The 24,660-nt window shown below is 45.0% G+C and overlaps 1 protein-coding gene across 1 annotated transcript in view; it reads right to left on the reverse strand.

Annotated features, from left to right (window-relative positions):
• Nucleotides 1–6,727: 6,727 nt before the first annotated feature.
• The window catches only part of PSTPIP1 (proline-serine-threonine phosphatase interacting protein 1), a 46,955-nt gene continuing 29,022 nt past the window's right edge, over nt 6,728–24,660 (reverse strand). The window contains exons 5-15 of the mRNA XM_088172344.1: nt 23,815–23,921; nt 21,897–21,959; nt 20,798–20,896; nt 19,095–19,140; nt 18,233–18,312; nt 15,867–15,965; nt 15,226–15,322; nt 12,492–12,567; nt 10,915–10,985; nt 9,639–9,736; nt 6,728–8,069 (exon numbers count right to left, since the gene is read on the reverse strand). Of these exons, the coding sequence (XP_088028470.1) occupies nt 7,938–8,069; nt 9,639–9,736; nt 10,915–10,985; nt 12,492–12,567; nt 15,226–15,322; nt 15,867–15,965; nt 18,233–18,312; nt 19,095–19,140; nt 20,798–20,896; nt 21,897–21,959; nt 23,815–23,921 (968 nt within the window). The 3' untranslated portion in view covers nt 6,728–7,937. The remainder of the gene's footprint in view (nt 8,070–9,638; nt 9,737–10,914; nt 10,986–12,491; nt 12,568–15,225; nt 15,323–15,866; nt 15,966–18,232; nt 18,313–19,094; nt 19,141–20,797; nt 20,897–21,896; nt 21,960–23,814; nt 23,922–24,660) is intronic.

A 24,660-nucleotide genomic window follows, 5' to 3' on the forward strand; every position in this document is an offset into this window, starting at 1 on the left:
CTTGCTACACATAATAGGTTTAATTTTACTTCCATGGCCTTTTTCAAAACACATGTTGGTAATCTTTCCTTGCTGATCTCTGCAGCCTCTCATAGCTGATCTGTTTCCCCTGGAGCTGCAGTGAGCAGTTGGAAAGCTCTCTTGGGGGCAGCATCTTTTAAACCATGATGTGTGCTTGGGCTGTTGCTAAAAGGCACAGAGCAGACTTCCATCTGTGCCACATCTGATGTGAGCACAAAGCTTCCTCTGCCAAACTATTGATGTGATGCAGTGCCCTAGCAAGTGGCAACATAGCTGGTTGCTGTAGGCCGTGCTTGGCTATGGGAGGGTGAGGTGCTGGCAGTCTTAGCCTGTTTCCCACTGTCCTGCACATCAGTCTCATGTTCCTGGACTGCTTCAGCACCAATCTCTCGTGTCTGTTGTGGTAACTGGGTTTGCTATTTGTCCGTCCAGTTTTGGGGCTACTCTTCAGTAATGGGACTGAGGAGCAGAGAACAAACTCCGTGGCAGGTAGCAGAATTATGTTGCTGCTGATCTGTTTAAAGTCTGGGTGTGATCTGATTTTGATGGGGTGGTCATAGTTTAGCAGTAGTGTAAACTTTGCCCTTCTACCTCCCCATGAAAGGATTATGTGCAAAAATCCTACAAGATAATCCTGAGGTAGTCCTGCAGCAAGTTGTATTTCTTTCTGTATACCATAGCACACAGTTTAATGTTTATAATAAGGCTAAATTGCAGGCCACTTGTTCCTGGGAGGAGGAGGAGGTGCTGGGGAAGCACAGCTGTACAGCTGCTCCATGGCCTTTTGCTGCACCCTGGACATGTTTAATGTCCTGGCAGCTGCCTGGGGTGGCAGAGGTAAATATTAGATTTGTCGACCCACTCCTTTATTTCTTCAGTCTGGCAGTTGCCTTCACAGTACAGGTTTTGTGCTCACAATACATATTTAGTCCAGGCATATGCCTTTGATTTAGTGCTTGTTGTGACTGCAGTAATCCCTGCTGGCTCTGTGCCTGGCAGCAGCTGTAGCTTCTTTCAGTGCCTGGACTCCAGGACAGGAGTTCAGTTGTTTTGTGTGGGATATTTACACTGTAATGAACACAAAGTACAGTTTATTCATCATTTAAAAGCAGGGCTGAGTCTGTAGTTTAAGCGTGGATGTGAATTTAAACCTGCACAAGTGAGACACTATCAGAGCTCCAGTCTGGGGACCTGAGACTTGGTGATCCTTCTTGAGCAAAAGCAAAGAAACACTTCTTTCTAGTGATAGGCACTGAACCACACATTTTCTCTCACCTGCTTCTCTTGACCCTGAATGTTAAAGATATCTCACAGCTTTTTTGTGTTGAAACTTCTGCCAGAGGGCAGCCTGCAAACTGGGTTGCTTGGGGTAACAGGAGCCACAGCAGTGGGACCATGGAGCTGTTTCTGTTGCCACTCCAGAGTACAGACAGCTTTGCTTTCATTTGGATGTGTGGTACTTCAGGGACCAGCTCTTTTCACCAAACGGACTACTGCCTCATTTCAAAGAATAAGCATTTTCCAGGATAGCTGTCCTGCCAGACCTTTGCTAGGTCAGGCTGTGACTGAAGAACTGGAAGGCATTTCCCTCACGTAAATAAAACACTTAAGCAAACCACTGGCAGTTGTGGGGCTTGACAATATCTAGGATGACCTACATGCAAAAGCATTCTGGTTGAGAAAACTACTTCTGAAATGGAGTTCCGAAGTTTTTCTTCCAACTGGACAAAGGAAGCAGCAAGATCTGCTCTTGCCTGAATGAGTCTGCCATTGGATTTCATTGAACAAGTCTGCCAGCACAAGAGGTGTGTGCAGGGGTTGTGTTCACACATTTTCAGCTGAGAGTAGGAGAGGGATAAATCACCTGTGGCACCCGAGTCCTGTGCCAGCCTTTACCAAGCACCATTCCCCGTACACACTGTAGAATTAAGCACTCCTTGGACTTGCAGGACTTGGAGAATGCCCCATCCTTGGGAAGCATGCTTGGTGTTAGTAGCCTTGCACTCTATGAAGTTTTTTTGCCCTTTGAGTGCAATGTCCATTTTGAAAGCTTAAATCCAGCATTTATCCTGATAGCTTTGTTTCCCCCTGTACAGTACTACGTTCAGCATTAAAAAGTGGTGCATTGAGGATACATTACAGACACTGAAGAAACATAAATTTAGAGCTTGTGCTGGCTGATAAGTGCTGTGGTTATAAAAGCTGGCATGGGACCCTACAGAGGAGGGAGGATGCATTTCTTCAGCTGCCTTCTCTCCCCCTTTTGGCTTTGAATCCTCCCATGGCTGCTGAATTGAGCAGTGACCTAGTAAAACCTTTAGCTGCCACTTAGCAGAACAAAGTCACTGTCGCTTAAGTCTCCCTTCCTCACACAGGGCTCAGACACAAGAAGGGCTGTGCAGCCCTGCTCCAGAGACAAAGCACTTCTCACGTCTATCAGTGCATTGAAAGCTTTCCCATTCACACTTAATGGTAGCGTTCTTATCCTGGGAAGGTTAAAGTTCACCAGTTTCCCAAGAAGTTCTTCCACGGACTGTTTCGGCTTAAAAATTCAGAACAATTCTTTAGATGCAGCTGTTGAGCAGTTGTGCCCTTGCAGAGGGGAAGGGAATGCACTGAACTCCCCCACACGCTGCCTGCACTGAGTGTGTTATCTCATGTGTGCACCCCCCTTCCCCAGAGCCGGCCCGTCCTATGACAAAACAACACTGCGTACACAATAGAATTTGTCCTTTTGTAGGAGATTTTCCAGCAAATATTGATCAGATCACCACCCAGTGCTCGCTTATTTAGGCTGGGTCTGGGACTGAACGGTCACCAGAATGCTGAGTGTGCCAGCAGGATTTTCAGCTCAGAGTGGATTACGAGCTCCCCATGATGAATGGGGAAAGTGAGGGGTGAGGTGCGACTTCTCCAGAGTCACACCTTTGCTTCACAAAGCCATTGATTTATTCAAGGGTTTAGCCTGGGCTGCTTGAACAATCCAAGTGTGTAATCCGACACGCAGGAAAATTCCTTCAAGTTTCGGCTGGAATATCTTGAGCTGTGTGTCCACTTACCCTGAGGCAGAGGCTGCGGCAAATGCCTGAATTTCAGTCAAAGAGAATTTAAGTCAAAGCATTGCACCTATTAACACACTGGTTACTTCTCTTTATGTCTGCCTCGATTTGGTGGTTTGGGCAGCAAAGCTGGGATACATGTGCTGGGTTATGTTTCCAAATCTGGTTAACACTGGCTTTTTTTAGATCTGGTAAGTAAAATTTCTATTTTTCAAACACCCTCTTGGGGTATCTGTTCCCACTTCACCTCTGCCTCCCAGTTGTTTTTGTACCCTCAGTCCTCAGGATGGATGGTATGTGGAATCCCTGGTTATAAACTCGAAGCTGTGCTCCAAGTTGAGTTCTGTTTGCCCGGTAGTTTTGGATGATACTGTGTTTCCCCTTCGAAATTTCAGGGATGTCAACTCTGATTTCTGCCGATTTTGCTGGCAGGTCACGATGATTTCTGTTAGTTTTCTATCTAAAAGCGAGATTTAGTCTGTGCTTTCAGTCAGAATGGAACAACACAGTAAATTTGCCTTTTGGGCCAGTGTGTGGGACAGAATGGCTGCAGCCACATGGCACACAGCAGTGATAGGCTGTAAATGTGCTCTTAATGGTGTCCCAGCAGCTTTGTGCCAGATCAGGTGTCAGCCGTCCTTTAGCAGCTGGTAGAAGGACAAATTGAGCACTGTACAATGTGTAACTGGCTAATTTGATGGAAATATGATTATCCAGCTATTCTAGAAACAGATCAGATTTGCACTGTGCAGGATCCAGGAGTGCACAAATCTGGAGATAACTGTGTCTCTGAGCAAAATGTGAGCTGGCTGCTGAATTTAGGTAATTGCCAACAAACGGTAGATGATGGCTAACAGTTTGACCAGTTCTTTGCCCTCTCAAGTGAATGCAGCATTGGCATTTTGTTAATGTAATCACAGGCAGGACACTAATTCCTCTTCCACAATCTAATTCTCCACACAAGTATTCCTCCCCTACAAAACCCAGCCCATCAGCCCTTGCAGTCCCTCAGCAGCCATTTGTTTTCCAGAAGGCTGATAAGACTCAACATCACAACTTTGTTTCCTTTCTTGCTCACTAGCTCTGGGTGTAGTTGTGTTTGAGGACGTGGGAAGTACTGGTATTTGTGTGCCTGCTGACTGTTCTTGTGTTCAGTGCCCCAGCCCTGCAAACTGGAGAACAGAAAAGCCAGGGAAAAATGGTGTTGAGCAGTCTGGGCTGCTGTTCAGGCCTGTACAGTTTGTCCTGTCCCATACAGAGTTGTCACTCCACACAGAAGGTTAACAGTGACTTTTCATGCTGTGTTTGGGTAGCACTGCTGTGGAGTCTCCTGTGCTCTCCAGGCCTGCAGTTAAGGCACAGCACAGTGATACTGCCAGCAGGTTCTGTGGTACACAAAGTGTGTGAGTTACCCACCAGTGCTGAGCCTGGGTGTTTCTTAATGCCCACCCAGGCCTCTGTTAGGCACCCACCACCTGGTGCTTGGCTTGTAAGGCATCTCCTCTTGGCATCCCCGTGCTTCCACTTCATCTGCCTCCAGTAATCAGTGAGGTGTGAGCTGCAACTGGGAGAAAATTGCCTCTGCAGAGGAGACTCACACCACGAGTTCACCTCTTGAGACAGGAAGGAAGCCAAGGTAAGAGTTTCTACTGTTTATGCCTTCTGCACATGATCTGTCACCACCCTGGCTGATGTGTGCTGAGACTGTTCATACCACAGAGCTCAAGCCAGGGCTCCTCGGGGAGGTGGCAAACACTTCAAACCTTGAACAGTCACTGTGCTCCTGCTGTTGCTACATGCTCAGCTGGGAAGATGTTGATTCCTTCCTTTTAGCTGTTGGAAATGCTGGAAGCTGCATGGCTCTACAGATCACTGAGCTTGGCAGGAGGCCTGGCTGTGTTGGCTGTCCTAGAGCTGGGTCTGTTGGATCTCTCTGTTTCTAGTCTGATACTACTTGGTTGTTACTACTGGCTTGTGGGCTCTTAATATGCAGAAATCTGTTCTGTACAGAGAGGGACCTCGCCCTACACTTGCAGACATTTCCTAATTACATGTGGTTAAATTGGTTAAATGTTATTTGATACAGGTTTTCCTGTTCTTCTCTTTAATTGGTAGTAAATGGTAGAAGAGAACAATGCACATGTTTTGACTTTAGTATAAGAATGCCACTGGCAAGGGCCCGTTTCAGTTTCCCATCTTATCTGGAAATGGAATGATAACTTGATTGTGTCAGTTTTATTGCTCAATTGTTACCAAACTGGAGAGGAAATGTTAATAAGGACAATGTTATTAAGGCAGTAACCTACAACTGCCCTTCCTGCTCTTCCTACTGATGGGTGTGGGTAGATGGATGACACCTAAAATGTGGGTGTTCTCAGAGAATGTGGGTATTTCTTGATATCTCTATTCTATTTGTGACAAGTGCTGCCATGCAGATAGGGCAAACTGAAGAATTTGGCTGATAAGTAGTTCCAAGCCATATCTAGCCAATGTGAAGCAGAGGATTCATGAGAAAACATTGCTGCTGCCTTTTCATTTCCTGAACAGTCTGGAGTTAGCATGTGGGACCCAAACGCTGTGACACTGGGGAGATTTTGAAATACCTATAGCCTCTTACCATTCAACAGTGTTCACTTGGCAGAAGAGATTGGTAGAAAGGAAATTGGTTTCCTGACTTTAAGAGCAAAAATATGGAGTGATTTAATGGGAGAGAAAGAGCAGCCACCATTCCACCAGCTGTCTGTTGGTGATGTAGGCCATGTGCTCCATGGAAGCAAGGATGATCTGCAATAGGGTTTCAGGGCAATCAGGACTGGGCCCTGCAGTGCCTTGTGTGAGGTTGGGCCCCCAGAGAAGTGAAGAGTCCTGCAAAATCTGTGTGGCCACATTAGAGAAGGTGCATCTCAGTGTTTTTGTTTGGGTTTTGGGTTTTTTCTGGTTTTTAAGATAGTCTGCAAAATATCTACCTAAAGTTATTTATTTATTGGTTTGTTACAGTCTTCTTTGTGGAAGATTGAGTGTTCAAGAAGTAAATACATGAAATCTCTGGTGCTTTCGGTTTCCTCTCCTGCTGTAGCTAACAAGGGTTGTCCACTCATAATGTCCTGGCCAAGCTGAAGGCATTGTGCATCTTTGGGTCACTTCGTGGTCACAGAAACCTCTCCTCCCTCCCCTGGGAGAGAGAGCCAGGGCCAGCACTGCTGTTCTTACTCTGCTGCCTTCAATGCCAGTTCAGCCCCCCCGAGCCTGTGCTGATGGCAGGGGCTGGAGCCCTTCAGCTCTGGTGTGGATGTGCTGCCTGGTAACCAGGCCAGTGTGGGAAGGACAAAGTCCTGTGCAAAGAACTGCAGGCAGCCAAAGGAAAAGGGCCTGCAGCAACTTTTGGTCCATTCTTGAAGGAAGAATTCAAATAAGATACTGCAAGTGCCTCTGAACTTCACTGTGTTTCATTTAAGAAAAGATTGCATTGACCATTACAGCTTTTGCTTTTGTCTAAATTTCTCTTTCTTGTGTGTCTGAACTAACAGTGCCTCTCTCCTCCATGCCTTTTGGGTAGCAACAAGATTAATTTTCATTGTCTTGATTCAGATTTAAACCCTTAAACCTTGGCAAACGGTCATTCTGCCCCCAGAAATACTTTGCTCTGATTCAAATTAAATCACTAGTTTTTAATTTTTTTAAATTATCTTGAAATACTGAAAAGGGAAAAATGGCAGAAGCTATCCATCAATCCCTTGTAGAGTACAATAACAGTCAGAAACATTCTTAAATATTAAACTAGGAAGACTGATAGAGCTGAAACCTGTGCAATACAGTGAATCTGCACAGTGCAACATCTCTGAAGAGGTTTTGTTGAAGAATGAGCACGTTACCCAGGGTGTCCCTGTGGCAGCCGTCTCAGAGGTGCAGGCAGCAGGTGGAGCCAGAGCAGCCCGTGGGCAGGAGAGGAGAGGCTGAGCGCTGGGAGGGAGGGAGGGAGGGAGGCTGCCCTGCTGACACTGCAGGGGGAGGAAATGGCAATTCTCTGGTGCTCAGGGGAGGGGAGTCAGGGCAGTGCAGCATTGCTGGAGGCTTGGCTTCCCTGCTTGTTGTGTTGTTGGATTTTTAAACTTCATAATTCCAGAGAAGTGTTAGGGAAACCTTCCAGCCAAGGCAAAAGCAAGCCTTGGGCCCATCATCTGTCCCAGAATCCAGTGCAAAGCAGAGCCATGGCTAGCATGGATTTCCTTGTGTTAGGAGCTGGTTGTGCAGGGGAGTGCCTCACGTTTCCCTACTAGGGATGTGTCCCTGTCCTTCGGGTGCTCCTCTCTGGCTGCATTCACTGTTTTTGTGTTTTCATCCATGACTGATAAACCATCCTCTGTCAAAAATGCCAGCACAGCCTGTGCACGGAGAGAAGGGGACCCATGGCAGAGAAAGTGGCTGTTGTGGCTGTAAGGGTGGCTCCCAGGCTGGCTGGGGACAGTCACCCCTCCTGGAGAACCTGCACTCGCTTCTGTTGATCTTTTCCCTTTGCACAGCTGAGATCTGGGCAGGATTTTCCTGCCAGGATCACTGAGCTTTGAGACTCTGCTGGCAGCACAGTGTGCTGGGGGCAGGACTGTGCCAAGACATGTAAGTCCTAATCTCTCAGGAGTGAAGGTGGTTTTTCCAGATGGTGTAGGCCAGGAGAATAATGGGATGAGGCAGGAGCAAGGGAGAGAAAAGCATGGTCAGTTGGTAATTTCCTGACTGGTAGTTGTAGAAAACATTATTATTATTATTGGGATGCCCTTGGTCAGCTGAAGCAGACCTTGTGTGCTGATTGTTTTCAGTAGTAGAATATTTGTAAAGTCTGAGGACTGGGGCTTCTTTTCATCAAAGCTTTTCAAGATAAGAGCCTGGCACGAAGCCTCGTTGCCCGTTCCTTTCTGCTGTCCACCAGCCATCCTCATTTTCTGTGATCACCACCACAATGTCTCCTTCACTGATGTCCAGTTCATCCTCGTTCTGAAAAAAAATGAAGAAATGAAAGAAATGTAGTTAGCCTGAGAGCACAGGAGGGCCCAAGCATGTATCTGATGGGGGTTTTTAAATCCTGCTCTTCATCAACAGTCTGCCAGTGTCCTGGATCTGAAATACCACACAGTGAGGGATTAAGCATTTTGGCTATTTCTTTAAGATCCTCAAATTTCCCCAGCCTCCATGGTTTCTCCTCCAGCACAACCTGATGGTTTTATCTCTGGGGAAGTCCAGAAAGGGTTAAACATCACTCTCCTAAACCAGCTCACCATGACCTGCATAGTCTGCAGGTGTTGCTAAATAAAACAGAGCACATCTTGATTCCTAAGGGGGATAACAGTGCCTCTGCTAATCCATGCCTGAAATAGGTCTCTCAGTTCTTTTAGCAGGGAATGTCAGTGACCAGTGGGGGACAGTGACTCTTGGACAGCAGTGACTTTCATCCCCAGACAAATGCAGTATTTGCAAATAAGCTCTCCCTGAGCTCCCAGGCAGCCAGCAGTGTTCAGTGGTACTGTCCTGTTTTCCATAGGAAACCACTTTGCTGCCCACAGAGTAGTAAATAGAAAACAGCATAAGAGAGGCTTCCAGAGATGTTTGAGGTGTCAGCTAAAACTGAATTTAATGCACCTGAGTAGGTAAGAATGGACTCAAAAAATGAGAGGCCTCAATGTACAATATATTAAAGGTAGTAACAGGCTCTTTTCTCAGCAGGGAATATCCCTGTGTGGCACAGTTTTAAGGGACTCCTGGAGCAATGAGGTGATCCAGTAGTCTCCTTAGGGGAGCTACCATTAACAGTGAGGTGCATTCAGCTGTACTTGCATGAAATTTCATGTAAATAATAAAAGAAAGTTTAAAATTAAGCAAAAAACCCCCCAACATCGAATAAAAGGTATTGAAATACTGCTGTACCTAAGGAAAAGTGCTCTTTTTTCGCATTTTCTCTGTTTTCATCATTTATCTGGCTGGCTAATTTGTCACTGTCATTTCTTCAACGTTGGCTGTTTGTGGCAGGTCCCTTGGTGTGAGGCTCTCTCTGCACTGAGACATGAGACCCTGTGGATGCTGTTTCTTCTGCTGATCTAAAGCTAATTAAAGGGACCTTTAAACTGACATGTAAAGCAAATGGTGTTGGAGTCCAGGTTCTGGAGTCCATCTGAATTAGCAAATATTTATAACCACTCCATTCACAACCTTTTACTAATGGTATTCTGCCTGGTCAGGGCTGGAGTCAGGGATAGTTCAATATCCCAGTGAAGGATGCAGGTTGTTCTCTAGGAGTCTTTTGTTGGCAGATGAAACACATCACTGGGATTCTGCAGCTTGCAGCATAGAAGTACAGGGAAAGAATGGCCTTTGTGGGATTGTGTCCTCTCCAGCATGGAGAACCAGAGTGCTAAACTGGAGCAGGACACATCATATCCCTGGCTATAAAATGGCAGTAAGGCAGTAACATCTTCACAGAATTTACACTTCCAAGATGTTTCAATCAGCATGGCTTATTTGAATGTGCTGCATGAAGTATTTATTTTGAAGCCTTTTTTTTTTTCTTACCTGGGCTGTGTAGTCATAAAGTACTCTGTAGTCCTGTGATGATGTGATCCCAGCTTTTTCATTTATCAAAAGGGATGCATAGACTCCATCTGTACTCTCTGCAAGGGGGAAAAAAGAAGGAAGAAATACCCACCACAGAAACAAAGAGTTCAGTTGCTTATAAATGCGTGGGATCATATGCAAGAGTTCACAAATACAAGGGTTCTGTTCTCTCTCTGCCTGGAGATGCACATATATAGAAAAGCTGCTGTGAACTGTAGGTAAAGTCTTGCACAAAAACTGTCTCTCATTCATGGCATGACAATACAGCCACTGAACTTTGTGGGAGGTCAGAAACTAGCTCCAGCCTCAGGTTGGGAAAAAGGTTTCCCCTGGAAAACACAATCCAAGTCATCTAAGGAGGGAAACACTGATTCAAATGGTTTAAAAATGTTGCTACTGGGGGGTATAAAATTCTAGCAGTTTGTGGGTCACACAGGACTGGTTTTTCCCCTTGAGAAAAATGGAAAATATTGTGCCAATGGGTCACCAGGCATTTTCCATGGTTTATATAATTCTCACATAGCTATTTGTCACAGACATAACCTTTTTTGCAGATGTTTTGTTTTAATACAGCTTGTTTTAATTAGGGAGACTTCTCATTTCTTTAGGGAGCTTCCCCTGCAGAGCACCAAATGCAGCAAGAGAGAGTCTGGGCTGTTTCTGGGTGCTCAAGCAGGCAGGTCTGGCAGGGGCAGTTGATTTTAAAGCTGTTGGAAAACAACTTTTGGTAAGTACTACAGTTAAGATGCTTTTGTTTGCTGTCAAACCAATAAAAAAATGTAATAAACTATTACCCTCTACATAGTCAAAATACAGTGTTTTAAATATCATCTGATAAATTCCTAGTTATAAGGATTACAACAGTGTAACTGTGAGGTGAGGTGGATATTTGTATTAATAAGCCATGTGCTATGTTAAAATTTTTATGTATTTTCTGGGGCTTTTTAGTGGTAGTTATGCTACACAAGGAGAAAAACTAATATCTATGTCAGACTGCTGCTCTGAATGTACAGCCCCCCCTGCCTGGATAGAGGTTTTGAAGAATATATGGATTATTTGGCACTTTAAACTGGGAAATTTGTTTCATACACATCCAAGCAAAGTTCATTTCCAGACTGCTCTTGCCTGCCAACATGTGAATATCTGCTGTACATTTCTGCTCACGTCAAAGGCTGGTTTAGCAACATGATCTAAACCAAACACATGTGGTGAAGTGATTTCCTGCAGAGCATACCCAGAGGAGGGGCTGAAGGAATGGCAGTTTCCGTGTTGTTCTTGCTGCTCCCATGCAGTAGTCCAGAGAATCTGCAGAACCAAGAGAAGCCAAAACCAAAATGAGTGAACAGGCCTGGGTATGAGCATTCCTTCATCTCAGCTCTCTGACTCAGCCTTCCCTCCATCTGCTTCACAAAGTAAATGTCACCTCTTCCCATGGCCTTCTATTTTCTTTCATGCTGTAGATATATTTATCTTCCTTTAAAAATGTATTTTTTAAAATGCAGCAGATTATTGAACCATCAGCCTTCACTAAATTGTGCATGAAATGCAGCAGATAATATTTTTTTTTGTAGAGCCAAAGGCTCGTGGTGTGAAATTCCAATTATTTCACAATGCTAAAATGATGAAAATTGTCAGTTGCTTATAAGAGATTAGCATCTCTATATGTTTAAGGAAAACCATGATACAATTTAAAATACAGAGCTTGTGTAACAAGCCTTTCTAAAAGCTGTGAGTTTAAGTGAATTTTTATTTTAATCTATCCCTAGTTATTTCCTATATCACAGCTGGGTACTGAAGACTAAGTAAAGTGAGAAAATGGGTTAGGATTCTCAAGCAGAGATAGAAATAGCACTGCATGCTTAAGGCATATTTAAAGGGTCTGATTTTTCAGCTAGTGAACATTCAGTTTTTCTGGAAAATGGATATCCTGTCTCAAGAGTTTCTGAAAGACTCAGGCTGAGTCTCTCTAGGCTGCTTGCCCATGCTGCTCACAGTTGTGTTCTGAATGGCACTACAATTGCCTTATGTAACTGCTCAGGATGCAGCATGGAATTCATTACTAGAGAGGATTCAGTTTCCAACTGAAAAACAAAGTGTTGTGTGTAACCCTGACCAGCTCACTGGCAAACCTGGCCCTCATTTCAAATGGGAGATCACTGCCTGCTTCCTGCCTTTGCCATGTCATAGGGCTTGTTAAATTATAAATCTCTTCTGCTTTAGCTGTGATGCCCTCCCCACTGTGAATTTGCCATTTTAGTATAAAATATTTAAACCAATAGAGCCACCATGCTCTTCTGCTGCTATAACTGCATCTGTGTTCTAACATTTACCAGCAGAAATGGATCAGAAAAAGGAAAATTGCCTCCCTAATCAGAGTTTTCCCACTCTGTTTTTCCCCTTTGATCCAGATAGAGAGAGCAGCTCTTTGTTCTGCTCAGCTGAGGGATGGAGGAATTGCCCTGAAGGACAACTCTCCCAGCCAGATTCACCTTCACCCTCCCTGGAACAAACTGGTTTTGTTGCTACGTGCCTTGACTCAGTAGGAAAGAGGAAACGAGTGACTGCTACCCATTGCTGGCTGAGTAATTGGGTGATGAACTCATCCCCTGTCCCTCTTCCCACTAGGACATGGCAAAATTACCCTGACTCCATTTTAATATCTTTACTTCTTCTATCAAGTCACATTTACTGATACGTAGCTGCCTCTTGCTCCAATGAGGGAAGTAACAACTTCCCGTGTGTGTTTTGTCATCACTCGTGGTTGTTGGTGTGGAGAAATGCCCGTTCTGGGAGCTGAGCTTTGTCACTCACCTCTTCATCATGCCGCACGACTGGGTGGGGCTGCTGCTGCGCTCCCTGCTGTAGTAGTTCTCGTACCCTATGGCAGCTGCAACAGGGCCATAAAAATGACATGTTCAAACAGCAAATACTGGTTTCTGCCTGCCAGAATGTGACTGGGGCTGCTGGAGCAAACTGCAGGGCAGCACCTGTCTGCCCTCACCTGGAATGTGGCTGGAGCAGCTCAGGGGAACCCGGGGGCTTGGCCAAAGCCATTCCCGTGGCTGGAAACAGCCGTGGTGGCTGGGCACGCTCGGCCTGAGGCCACATTCCAAGAGCTGTGACCGCCCTAATGAGGAAGGCAGTTTCCTCCACGGCTGTTTCTTCTATTGCCTCAAAGCTCAGGATTTAAGGGGGCAGAGTGTGGTCATTGGGAGCCCTAAGCAGTGGTCATGATAGAATTTGCTGCAGCACATTTTGTTTCTTTTTTCCTCAATGTATCTAGTCAGGAATTTTTGTCAGAACTGGTTCTAAGTGTTATTGCCTGCAGCAATAACGAGCCATTTCCTGGTGTGTGCTTGTGTGTTTCCCCACCTTCCATATCTCCCCCATCCGCCTCCTGAGAGCTTATTTGCTGTTTACCCAGAGATATTTGGGTTTTGTTCTCTCAAACACATTTAGTTGCAGTTCCTTTGCTCTCCCCTCTGGTGTCGTTAAGGGTGAAATTGAGACCATTTCCGAGTGTAACTTTGCAGATGAAATCATTACAGATGGATTTATTTGTCCTCAGTGCAGTTGCTTACAGCTGGTGGCCACACAGCCCTTCTGCCTGCTGGGTGTGAGAGCCAAACAAACATGAGTGAAGCCTGTGATGGAGTTTTATCTCAGCCCTGATAGCAGCAAGTTAAGAAAGACGTTGGACTCGGGCTAAAGGTTATGTTGACATTCTCACACTGCGTCAGCCGAGACAATAAGCAGAGCAGGCACACAGAGCTAGAGAGTGTGAAGAATCCCTACAAATAAGACTCACAGTAATTAGGGAGTTTTCGGCCCAATTTAAAGGGTTTCCTGTTGCCCTTGTGCATTGTCACCTTGGTGCAGTTTCCAGTCTAGAGGGCACTGTAAGACTGGGTAGAAAAGGAAGTGAGCAAGACCATCAAGAAGGTTGGGTCAGGATGAAGGTCTGCCACACAGTGCAAAATGACACGAGGGTTTCCTCCTGCATTTAGCAAATAATAGCACAGATCAACAGCTCACCATGTGCTACAGTGTAAACTCATTAGCCAGAGCTGTAGAGATATTGGGATATTGCTTCTAGAACATGTCATCCTCTAGAAGGTGGCAAAATAAAAACAAGAAAGCAAGTCAAGTTTTTCTTTGCCTTTCGTAAAGCTCTCAAGGTTTTTTTTCCACTAGTTTTCATTAGAAATGACTCTGACATGGCCAAGAGCTTTTTGTAGAAATTTCCTATGTGACTGGAGAATGACAAATCTCAAATAGGGAAAAAACCCCAAAAACCTAAACCAAAAAAATCCTAGCTGAGAATTACACATTTCTTAGTATACAGAAGTTGTTTCACACTGTTGCAAAGCACAGTTCTCCTTTTTGCCACTGACAATGTAATTTTTCCTGGGTAAATTCTCCTGTATCAGTGATTTTAAATCCCCTTTGTAAAGAAGACAAACCTATAACAACAAAATGGCATCCAGTGTATCAGTATCAATATATTAGTTTTAAGTAATTCCCCAAATCCCAATTTTTAACCATCACAAGAGTAATGGCAAAAGGGCTGAGTGAAAAGCAGGCCTCAGATAGCTCAGTGCTGAGTTAGTGGCAGCACCCAGCTCTGTTGAGGAAGGTCCTGGGGTGTAATTCCTGCCAGCTTTGAGCTCTGCAGTGAAATCAAAGGAGTGGAATTTGTTCTTGTACGAGATAATTATCCCCAGGGATCAGGCCTTCACATTTTGTACCTGTACAAGAGCTAGCATGGAAGGGTTTTATGGAACTGTCTCGTGTTGCCTGTTGCAGTGCTCGGGTGTGGTTTGTGTCTGGCTGTGTGACACATTAGACAGTTTGGAGAACTCCTACCCTGGAGCAGCAGGGTTCATTCTACAGCTGCCCTTGCCTCACGCTGGGTCGATCTCCATTTCAGCCCAGAGTTTCTGAGCATTGAAGTCAAGGAAAAGGCAGCTTTGGCTTGAATGGGCAGAGCCTGTGAACCTGACAGCAGTTCTGTGTGCTGGGACAAAGCCAATTGCATTCAGAATTTCCCCCAGACAGTCTTGGCTTACGCCAACAGCTTCCTGAGAGCAGAAAATTTGTTATTCCCCATTGGGCATGTGGAACAGAATAGGAAACTGGCTCTTCTCTGTCTGCAGATGAAGAGGCAGCACCTCTGTAAGGGGACACTGGGGTGCAGTTACCTGCTAAGTTGGCTCTGGCTTGTCACCACTGCAGGAAGCTGAAGTTACCATTTCTGCAAGGCAATTTGCCACCTCCTTAGCAGTGTCAGTTCAGCTGTACTGTGAAATGAGCCTGGCTGCAAAGCCAAAAGAAGTTTTTTCTTCTTTGGAGGGTTATTTTTAAGCTGGATCATTCTGCTATCCCACTTAGAGCAGCACACAGGCAGCCACGGCAGCACAGTGTGGGGGAAGTGAGCCATGGCAGGTGGGAATGAAAAGCTGGAGCAGAAACTCCTCCAGCTGGTCTCACCTCCAAAGGACAAGTACTGCACAAGCCATCTGACAAGATCAGTAGGAATAATTACCTGGAGGTTGTGTTCCTGTCATTTTTGTCTTAATGAAGTAGTCTATGTCTGACTCTACAACACAGTTCTCCAAGCTGACCCGAACCTCTTCATACAGCTGCAAAACAGAACCCAAGAGTTTAATTCAACTTTTAACATTTCACGTTGAATTAACAAACAATGCTCTTGGAGTAATTGTCCCCTTAAGAAACACTTTATACTTGGTACATGTCTGACCTGGCTGATCTTTAGCCTGTCCCCTGTACCAATATTCTTGTAAACACACCTGTTGGTTTCTGCTCTGGATAGTCTTTAAAGAGAGCAGGACAAAGGCAGTCCAGGATTTTTCAACACAATAAAGAAATTAATAGCAGGAAGCAACCATTCAAAGTCAAATCCAGTGTATTCTTTACATCTTCCAGCATCGAGGCCATGACTGGATGCCTTTTTTGAAATTGTTTCAGGGCCCAAATATACTCAGCTGAGTGTTTTGGTAGCAGGAAGCGTTCCCCAGCAAACCAAGGAGGACACACGTGAGTGCCACCAAGTGTGACCCAGACTGTCTGCATGCACACCTGCGTGTGGATGCCATCTAGAGAGAGCAGCAGTGAGACACTGCCCTGGGGGCAGGGCAGCAGAGGAGGGCAGGGTGATTGATGTACCTCATCATCCTTCACACACTGCAGGGACAGCTGGTTGCAGTGCACCCACAGCGAGTTCCTCAGGATCGTGATGCGGTCGCACTCCTGCAGCTGGAACACCTAAAGCCAAACGGGAAATGTGATGGAGCTCGTGCTGTTGAGTTATTTGCTTTGCAGGCTGGGACAGGGCTGGGGATGCAAACCTATTCTAAGGTTGTTTTTTCAATTGGTGGAGGAACTACATCCACTGTTTGTACTCAAAAATTTGTTCTAATTGGTTGCACCAAATTAAAATTATATTTAGAGACAAAAAGTAGGAGAGAAGAATGCAGCTCTGGATTTCACTGCTACCTCTGCTGTTGAGGATTTCAGAGTCAGGGTCCTGTCTGCCCATCACACTGAAATCTTGATGTTTAGCAGATCAGTAGAGTACTGGCATGAATGGGTTGTATTTATGTTACTGGTAAAGCCAAAACTATCCACCTCTGCCATCTAAAATGCCTCTCTAAACTTTTCCCTTCTGAAGGTACTTGAGGCATTCTCTGCATATCAGAAGTTATTTTTGTGGTAAAGACAAGGCATTTTTCTCTCTTCGGAATTACTCCCTTCATCTGTCTGGCTTTCTCGTGTTGCTGCACTGCTTAGGAAGAATGAAGGGGGCAGAGAGAGAAGTGTGAACCAATTTGGGAGAAGAGGCAGATAAGCTCCTTCTTTAAAAACTTTTTAAAAACCAAATCACCCTGATCTCTACGTTATACTGTTAAAAGTAGAACAAAAAGTAGAACAAGGTTTCGGTTTTTCTATGAGGTGTGAAAATCTCAGATGCTTCCAGCCATCTGTCTCCATCTCTATTTGCTAGTAATTATGTCCAGAACACCACAAATGTATACAACATTCAGCAGAACACTCAGTTGGGTATGCTGCCTGCCATCTAATAACTTACTGATTAAAAAAACCCAGAAAAAGAATCTGTCAAGGGAGTAAGCTGCTGTAGGGACTGGTTTCTGAGAGTAAAAGCTCTTAAAGAGAACGTGCAAGGTGGAGAAGGAGTATTTCAATACTGGTTCTGAACAGAAAGCCTCTGGCCCTCAAGGCTGCTCAAACAGCACCAGAGCCAAAGGGGAATTTTCCAGGTCAGTGGTGTCCTGCCAAGAAATGCAGTTAATCCAAGAGGGAAGTGTGGTGACTCTGGGCTTTTAACCCTTGTCAGCACCCAGAAAAGCACAGCTGGGTGTTGTGTTTGCCACATCCCTGGTGCTGCTGGAGAGCCAGGGCATTCCATGCCAATGTGGCACAGCCCCCACATGTGACAAAGGCCAGCCCAGTGCTGCCACTTGCCAGCCAACACTTTCAGGCTGTGGTTGTCCAGCACTCAGTTAGAGATCCAAGCAACCCCAGCACTTCAGATTCCCCACTATGCAGCCACAAGTGTAGGATTTTAAGCTGCTTTTTGTAGTAATTGCTAGTTTTCAAAAACCCCAAAGAGTATCAGTTCTTCTCTCTACAAGCACTTTTAAAAGGAGGCATTAAAGATGCCCTTCCTTTATGAATGGCTGTTTGGATTAAGCAGTGGGCAGGTCAGGATTTAGCCATATTGGACAAAAAAGAGTGTGAGGTTGTGGAATGCTTCACTGGTTTGTTGGCTTTCTAAAAAGGGAGAAAATATGCATCTTTGGAAGGCTAAGGCTTGGCATAATATCTGTGGAAATGTTTGTGCCAGTTGTGGGGCTTTTCAGTCCTCTCAGGTAGGGAATGTTTAAGAGGAAGCAGAGAACTGGAAAAGTATCCTCCTGGCATTTTATTTTTTGTGGAAATAAAGCCTGCAACAAGTTAATATACCAAAATCAAACTTTAGCAGATGAGCAAATGTACTTGAAGGATTACTGTGATCAAATGTGTGGCTGATTTGGATGCCAACCAGTTCTTGTAAATTGTTGTGCAAACCTTAATAGCCAAGTGCAAATCTCCTTGTCCATCCTCAGTAAAATGGAGACAGAGACTTCTCTGCCACCACCTTTCAGCTGAAAGATAATTTCATGGCAGAGGACAAATATTCTTGCAGGTGAATTTAAAGTGCTATGAAACATAAAGAGTGACTGGGGTATGTAGAGTTCATGTATTGCTCCACCTCTCCCACCTCTGCACTTATTCCCCTCCTTTATTTTTACATAGCTGTGCTGACCAGGCAAGGAGGGTGTCAGTGAGATAGAAGCAGCTATGTCTAAATAAGTTCCAGTTTTTGCAGTAATTTTGCAGAGACATCTGCTGAGACTCCACATAAAGCAAACAGCAAAACCCTTGGGATGGTATTTCAGGCCTTAGACTGAAATCTTCCAATCAGATAAAATAAAGAGTGGGCAAACATGGCTGCAAAAGTCAATGTTTACCTCGCAGGTTTTGATGTGTTCCTGTTCCCACTCTGTCCTGACCTTATCCAGCTGCTCGATGTTCTGTTTGTACACGTTCTCTGTAAACACAGAACAGAAACCCAACAGTCAGGGAAAGAGTGGTACAGCCTTTCCCTCTTTCCTCCTATTAGGCCTTTCCTGTGATTCCTACACATCAGGCCTGTGGTTTGCTTGAGAATCACAAGAATATGTGAGCTTGCAACTGGTAGGGCACAATAATTATTGGGTTTTTTTCTTTGTAGCTGTGTACTAGAGTAAGGATTCTCTCTGTATGGTTTGTATTTTATGGTAGGGATAATACAATTCAGAGATGAAGAGCCTGGACTGAGCATCCTTAGGCCCTTCCCAAGGCAGCCAGGTGAGCCATGTGATTTAGTGTCAGCTGTTCCATGAGTTGGGAGGGACAGGCCTGAGCTCCTGAGCCAGCTCAGGTGTGTGCTGGCCTGTCCTTCTGGGCATACACGTTTGTGGCTGGAGATCACTGCTGTGCTCATGCATGTGGGTGTGGGGATCTGATTTGGGCTGTCTTGGGGCAATTTAAGTGTCTGCTGTGCTTTCAAACTTGCTCCAGGAAGAGCTTTTCTTCCCTGGGTGAAGTCCCTAAAGGAAGTCTTCTGTAAGTTCTTTAATGCAAGCAGGACACTGGCATTTCCACAACGGGGAGTGACTGCCAATGACTGTCAGGTTCTTTAGGCTGCTCTTTAGAGGCTTCTTCATTAATCTTTGGGTAGGTGGCTTTGGGAGCCCTGACAGCCTGGGTGATTTGGATGTGTTCTGTCCAAATCCTGTGCTGGCAGACCTTTGCTGAGAAGAATCATAGTTCAGCTGCAAACAGCATCACCTGCTTCATTTGCTGCATCTCTGCATTGCTTGGCTTTGTTCTGGCTCTGAAACAGGAAAAGAAACACCCCAATTTAATTTCTGACATATTTTTTCTTCTTCCTCAGTTTTTTGTGCTGCCTGCTCTCTTCCCCTTAGGGGGAAGGTTCTAACTTCCTGGCTGCCCCCCCTTTATGCACTGGCTGCTGAATGTGTGCTGTGGAACAGGGACCACAATTTCCCAGGTGCAGCCAAAAGTCCAATGACTTCAAGGGAAAGCTTTCCATTCAGACAACTCTGCCAGAGGAGCTCAGAGCCAGCATGATCCAGCCTGAAGCTGTGCCTGCTGGCTGAGTTGTTTTTTCTCAATTGTTTGATGTGCTTTTCTAGTAGATATTTATAAGCAGAAATAAATGGCAGTTCAAATTCTTCATCTTTCAAGCTCCTCATGTAATACTCAGATGAAAAGCACACAGCTTTTAAAATACTTTGCAAATGCCAGATTATTTCCCATAACAACTCAGAAGTCTAAAAGCAAAATTACTCTAAGTAGAAGTTCTCTGTTTTAAAAAGCTGCAGCTTTTAGCAAATGAGAAAGCAGCCATCATTGACAGGTCTGTACTCGCAGGTCCTTCTGCACAGATGGTGATGACAGCACAGTAATGCACTGCTCTAGACATCAGTGTAATACATTCTTCCATCCTGCCCTTGAAGACAAGGCTCAGGTAGGGGTTCTTATGATCATATTCCTCATCACAGCTGGCTGGGAAACGTGTAGTAAGCTGGGAACAGAAGCTTCGTTCTTTTTTGTTTCCTGGCCCAAACTGTTTGCAAATGCTGAGCAGAATTAAACAGCTTGTGAGCTGCCTCTGTGCATTCCCAACGTGCTGGCATGTGTGGGGAGGAATTGGCAATGGAGCACCCTGGGATCGTTCTGCATGAAAAGGAGCTGGGTCAGCTTTAGCTGCCATTGAAGCTGTGAAATGTTCTGGTGTCATTTCGGCAGGGCTGGGATTCCATCCCCTCTTTGCAGCTAAGCTGCAGGGCTTTGCTCATCAAAGATTAGGGAGTGCTGGAAATAAAATGTAAAGTTCTGATGCTGTTTTTAGAGTCTCCACACCACCCCCCCACAATCTCCTTGAGATGATTTTTGATCCTTTTTGCTTACACTGCACTGATTTTTATCGAGCCAAAGGGAGTTCATTTATTTTGTTTTCTCCATCTGTTTCACTGTAAAATGTTCCCATTAAAAGTTAGTGAATTGTCAGCTACAAGTATCAAGACGATGCAATGAAGGACTGCAGTGCCTTAATTTCCAACGATTTATTTTTGAGTCTGTAGATTTAGTTGAAATTAAACTCACCATAAGGAGAAAAATGTTGAGGAAAAATATGCATTTTAATGTAAGATGCTGTGCCTACTAAGTGTAAGAGACCAAAAGGCAAAACTAACTGCATGACATATTTTTGACTTGTTTCTTTTTCTTAATGAATAATTTCAGAGAAAATTCTCATTCAGTTTCCTTTCAGGATTCATAAACCAATTGGATCACAGCCTGGGATAAATCAATTAGATAACTTAGTCCCTTCCCAGAGGATTCTTTGGGGTTAATTTGAAGACAAAGCCCCTGGCACCCAGTAGAATGGGCTGGTGAATTGTATTCTGTTGTACCTTGAGAAGACAAACCCCATTTTCCCGTGTGCATGGCACTGCCCCCTCGGGTACCTTTTCTGTTTGCTTTGGGTTGCCTGCAGCGCTGGTGCGTTCCAGGGACAGCTCGGCCTCATCCGCCTCGCGGCACTTCTGCTCGTACGTCTTCTTGGACTGGGGGAGTGAAACCAAACGTGAGGCTCTGGGGGAAACATGGCTGGGATCCCCCTCACTCATGTTCCACCACTTTCTCTTTTGCAGTGTGGGGGAGCAAATCAGTTTGCCCGGTTTGGGCAATAGAAAAAATCCCAATGACACTGTAAGGAGGTAAAAAATAGAACTGAAACATTGGAGTAGGGGCTGACAGCATAATGGTATCCTTTTCCTGCAGCCCTGAAATTGTCTGCTCTGTACAACTGCAACTCCCTGAGGGGTCAGGGATGCACAGGCTGCTCTGCCACCACTGGTGCATCAGATATCTGCCCAAGCAACCACGAAGAGATGGAATTGAGAGCCCAGGTTCCTGGGGTGGCCCTGGGGTGGGTTGTCATCTGTTGCCTTGGCCATTGCTCCAAGCTGTGAGGCAGAGCCAGCACCCCTGAGGCAACAGTCTTGGTGTAGTTCTCAGAAGCAGGAGAAATCTTTATTTGTATCAAAACATCGCTCTGTCTTAGAGATACACTTAGAACAACCACATTTTGAAAATAAATTGTTAGTACACTTTCAGCTGTAGCACTGACAGGCCTGCAACTACTTTTCTTTAGAGGCAGTTGCCCATTGGAAACCAAAGCCAGCTGCCTGTAGTTTCTGTGCCTGCAAGCTTTCCAGCTGGAGAGGATTCCTCCTGCCTACAAGATTCCCATACTGTTCTTAAAATTGTACTTACACACACTGAGAAATTATATATACTCCTACAAGTACCCTTGCCTAGAAAGAATGAAATCCTATTTGACCTGGGGCACTGTTCATCCTGTGTTAACCTTCTGGAGCCTTTTCAGTGGGTGCAGCAGGGAAGATCAGCTTTGTCCTCACAGCAGGAATGACATCTTCCCTCCCTCACACACTCTTGCACACTCACACAGCTTTGACCTTTCTTTAAATAGAGGTACATGTGATAGAGATTTTACTGGAGCCAGTTTGCATCAGGAAACCTGCCCAAGCCCTCCCTGCTTACCTCCATGGTTTTCTTATAATGGGACAGTTTGCTCTTTTGCATCCGCTCCATTGCAGATTCGTACTGTAAGAAACACACACAGCTCAGCATTTCCTGTTTTACACTTCTCCCTCCCCTCTCCAGCAGCAGGATTAGGAGAACCATAGTCAGGGCCTTTCTACAAGCCACCTCCCTGTGGGCAAAATTACTTCACTCTGCTTTTATAAATGACAGGTTTCTAAGTGATACAGAGAGCATCAAAGTGCCAGGTAAAAAAATAATCCCAGATAATTATGCTTTGGTGGTTTCCATTAATAGCAGAGAGGATCTTCATTTTCTTCCTGCCTTTTTTTTTTTTTTTTTTTTTTTTAAGGAGATGAAATGCAACACTCAGCCACAGTGGGCTCTATCAGCAGGGCTCCTTTGCTGGTGCTAGAGCTTCATCCCACATCTCTGCAGACCAAACCACTGTCTCACCCACATGAGCACAGGTAGTTGTCCATTTTCAATCCAAACTATTCCTGTTTCTTTTATATTCCACTACTTCTGGCAACTTTATGCTCAGTGTGATTCGATTTCCATGCTGGAGTCATCTGGGCAGTGTTGGAAGGGCAGTGCTGGATTCTGTTTCATGGCTTTAGTTGTGATATGCCCAGCTTTATGTGACAATGAGATATGCTCCTACTGGCAGGGGATGGATTTCTTCAGGGGGACTTTGGTCCTTTAATCTTTGCATTCTGCTCAAGCAAAACTCTCTCCAGGGCTACCCAGCTGCTTGTTTCACATTGGGCACAATCCTGAGACAGCTACAGTGCAACACAAATCACAGCATTTTGGGAGGCTACCAAAACTGCTGACACCATCCAGCATGTCTAATGTTGGCTTCCTCACAGCCACATGCTGGACAGACAAAAAAGCTTATCTAAGACTCCAAAGCAGTTTTTCCTTTTTGCTTTTTCCCAGGCCCCTCTAACTGTTCCCAGTCGAGTTAAAGGCTTAAAGTTCTCAACAGGAGGGAGCCTCTCTGCACATCCCAGTGACAAAGGGGACAAACACTGATGAACGTGGTGCCCACTGTCTGTCTTTTAATGCCTTATTTGCTTCAGAAGATCACTGCCAATCTCAAATCTCAGTAGCAGCACTGGTTTCACCCACTTTCATATTCAGAATTCTTTGTTATTCCGAGTTTCTGTGTGTCGGGGCTTGTAGACAAACTATTTTTGTGGCACTGGACACTGGTTATATACATTTTCACCTGTTTAAAATTAGCAAAGAAAGGAATATTTCTTTTAGTCCTCCATCACTCAGTGCTGTCAGAGTGAAGGGATGGTCCTGTCTTTGCCTTCAACCCCATGGACCCAGAGAAGGTGTGAGACTGCTGTCTCTATTGAGCTATTTTTCAAGAAAATTAGGGCTTGATAAGGTCATAGGGGATGAAATGACCCTAAATATACTCAAGTTTTTTATTATACAACATCAACTAAATGCTACTTATTCCATGTATTTGGAATTCAGCATGTATTGGTGTTGCATTCAGCATGACATTAATTTGCTTTCATGTTTTTAAATGTTTGTGCTATGGCTTTATTTACTGCGTGTTGGAGATTGTGCAGGTTCATATCAAAGAAACCCATTAGCAAGGGTATAAAAAAGAGAAAAGGAAGGATTAAGTTCTTACAGAAATTATAATAACAGCATCTGCAGTTACACCAGAGAGAGTAAAAGGGACTAAAGCCTCTGGCTCCTGAGTTCAGAGCACTACTTTATTTCCAGCTGGGATCAGAAAGAGATTTTTGTTCCACAGTCTCGTCTATAGAGGGAATAGGGCATGCTGGTAATGCTTTATCATCTTTTGCAGAATTCCCAGCCTATGGCTGGAGACAGGGCACCAGCATGGACCATTGACCCAATCTGTTTCAACATTTCTCTAGTTTCTCACCTTTTTTCTTTGCTCCTTCTGCCTTTCTCGGAACTCCTCTATTCCTTTCAGTTCTTCCTTCAGCATTACTGCCAGCTGGATATGAGAGTTTCCAACACTTTCAATTTCTAAAGCAAATCAGAATTCATATTCAGTCAGTGGGAAAGTCGTTAAAGACAAAGTCACATTTTTTAGGAGATGTTTCTGTGATGTGGCTGCCCCATGAGTTGTCACAAGCAGGGCAGCCTTTAAAAATGTCTCCCTTGTGTTTCTGCATGCACTGACATTGCTGAGGGCTCAAGAACAAAGTGTGTTTCTTCATGGCCCCATTTACCCCAGCTGCTCCCCTTCCTTTGGGACTGAGGGTCGGGAGCTGTGGTGCAGAGGGAGGGAAGGGGCTCTGGCCTCCATCACCCCTGTGTGTGCTTTGTCCTGGCTGTGCTGCTGGGCTGTCACTGCCAGCACTGCCAGTCATTACATGAGGTTGCACACTGAGAATTTCCAAGGATCAGCTAGGATGGATTGAATTTCAGAGCACCTGGCTGGTGCTGTTTGAAATGGCTGGGAACTGCTCTGCATTTGTCAGCTTCAGTGCCTCTGAAATGGAACCCTGCATTTTCCAGAAATGCTGAGCTCCCCTCTCCAGGCCCTAAAAATACCTCAGTGCAGCAGCTGCTTTTCAAGAGGGAGTTTTGGTGTAAACAGAGGTGCCAGTGACCAGGTACAGTGTCCTATTGGTTCTCATGGTGCTGCCTTTTGTGTGTGTGAAAGGGTTTCATTGTGCCTTGGGCACATTCAGGCAGCTGGTTTGGTGTCAGTGGTTTGCAGAAGAGGGAACAGAGTTCATATCTTCTGACTTGACCCAGA

Source organism: Sturnus vulgaris, chromosome 13 (assembly GCF_052056855.1).
Source record: "Sturnus vulgaris isolate bStuVul1 chromosome 13, bStuVul1.hap1, whole genome shotgun sequence".
Classification (NCBI taxonomy): Eukaryota; Metazoa; Chordata; class Aves; order Passeriformes; family Sturnidae; genus Sturnus; species Sturnus vulgaris.